Consider the following 1,849-nt stretch of genomic DNA (forward strand, 5'->3'; position numbering starts at 1 on the left):
TTTCGATTAGCACACAATAAAAGTTGTTTTTGGCTACCGGTAAATTGTTCTTCTTCAACTTTTATGAGTTGTATTTGTCAATGATCGACATCCTCCATATCGACCTCAGGGTCGTCCACAGAGGTTACAACCGGCGCACGAAAAGGTGGTCGAAGTGGGTATGAGAGCAATCCTAATGCCAATCTTAGGTCGCTCACGTTCATTTTTAGCGGAATAGACGTGCCCTCGAATATTACTCGAACGACGCGATACTCCGCACTTGTATCCTGCATCATGCGGTCTTGTTCTGTACGCATTGCAGCTTCTTGCTCATCAATCCATTGCAGTTGGCGGAAGGTCGGATCTTCAGGTGTCTGAATAGAAGCTTCTTCTGGTAATCGGGCTTGACGGACACTCATGTAGCGTTGAGTAGCGGGTCCAACAGAGATTTCATGTTCTCGAACAAATTGAGCAATTCGGGGAGCTTGGTCCTCTATTCGCGTAGCCGTAGCATGCCGTAGTGTAGTCGCCCGTGGCGGGCGGGGAATGTATACAAAGATCATCAATCGGAAATCAGCTTGCCCATTTTTGCGGAGACGTGCCGTATGCCACACAGTCTCCAACTGCATGTCAAACTCGCTCTGCCCCTCTTGAAGTACCGAAAAATCGCGCTGAGGGGCGTGGTTGCTCGGCTTTAGGTATAGCTGGAACTCATCGCGCCATACATTAGGAAACTGACGATTGAACATCTCCTCTATCGTCCCACGCAACCCGCGATACCCAGCCGATACTTGAAAAAGAAAATCAATAGGCGGTAGCTTATCTCTGCAAGCGGTAAGCGGGTCTCCATTCTTTACTGTGAGTCGAACGCTGAGCTGCTGGGGGAGCGGAATGATGTTTGGCTGCATCGCTGTAGGTTCGACAAAGCCAGAAGAGAAGTACAAGTCACGATGAAGCATCACTTTGTCGCTGCATTTTGGCATCCCCGCCTTATGATTCCAATACCGTTGAGTGTAGCACAGTACATCAGAACATCGCACTTCTAGACCTGGATAAATCAACAACGCATAGTGAGGTTGCCTCAATTGTCATACCGGATAAAGTTAGAAAAAAGATAAAAATAAGACGACCCACCTCGAGCTTGTCTTGGTCCGCAACAGTATTGAGCGCATGTCATTCGTCTATCATCTACAAACACATAGCCCCCTTTATGTTAGTAATTCCCAGTGTTGCTTGGATTGTCTCCTGGTGGTCTTATAACTGGTCACACACCATTTTGTCAGGCTAAGTAAGCTCAAATGAACGCAAATATCTTGCTGTCTGGCTGCACACCAGCGTAACAGGTACACAGAACTTGAGAAGTACTTACTGAGTGACGAGCATGCTGTAGTAAAGTACTGCAGTTGTAGATTATATTGGCTTGCTCCGTTGGCTAATATGTGCACGGCAAAACCGTGTAGCACCACTAATTCTGCCTGCACCAACTCAAAATGAACGTGGAACACGATTACTGACAACACCATAACACGTAAGGAAGCAGGAGAGTAGAGCACGGTGCCTTCGCCGTTGGCAGAGAGCCCTAAAGCGATATCAAGGCGCCGATGACGAGGAGTTGCTGCTGGACTGGACTGTAACGCTGTGAGACCTGGCTTGAGCCAACCGCTACAGCCCTACCCCTACTTCATTTTAAGACATAGCCTAGGTCAGATTGCACTACTCCTTTAAAATCACAAGTCCGATGAAGAGAGCTAAAACTGAACGCAAAATGACAGCAAGACACAATACACCGTTATATTTCCTAGCGAATAGCAACGACTCGCACCAGTAATGCTCTACAGTGCTGGCCAAAAGGATAGCACATACCATGCTT

The 1,849-nt window shown here is 47.5% G+C and overlaps 1 protein-coding gene across 1 annotated transcript; it reads right to left on the minus strand.

The window, feature by feature from the left end:
* Positions 1-77: 77 nt before the first annotated feature.
* Positions 78-887, minus strand: PPTG_20219 (hypothetical protein; the record flags this gene model as incomplete). Its single annotated transcript, XM_008918886.1, has 1 exon — positions 78-887. The coding sequence occupies one exon, from the start codon at positions 885-887 to the stop codon at positions 78-80; it is 810 nt and encodes a 269-aa protein (XP_008917134.1).
* Positions 888-1,849: the final 962 nt, after the last annotated feature.

This window comes from Phytophthora parasitica (genome assembly GCF_000247585.1).
Source record: "Phytophthora parasitica INRA-310 unplaced genomic scaffold supercont2.353, whole genome shotgun sequence".
In the NCBI taxonomy this organism is placed as follows: domain Eukaryota; phylum Oomycota; class Peronosporomycetes; order Peronosporales; family Peronosporaceae; genus Phytophthora; species Phytophthora nicotianae.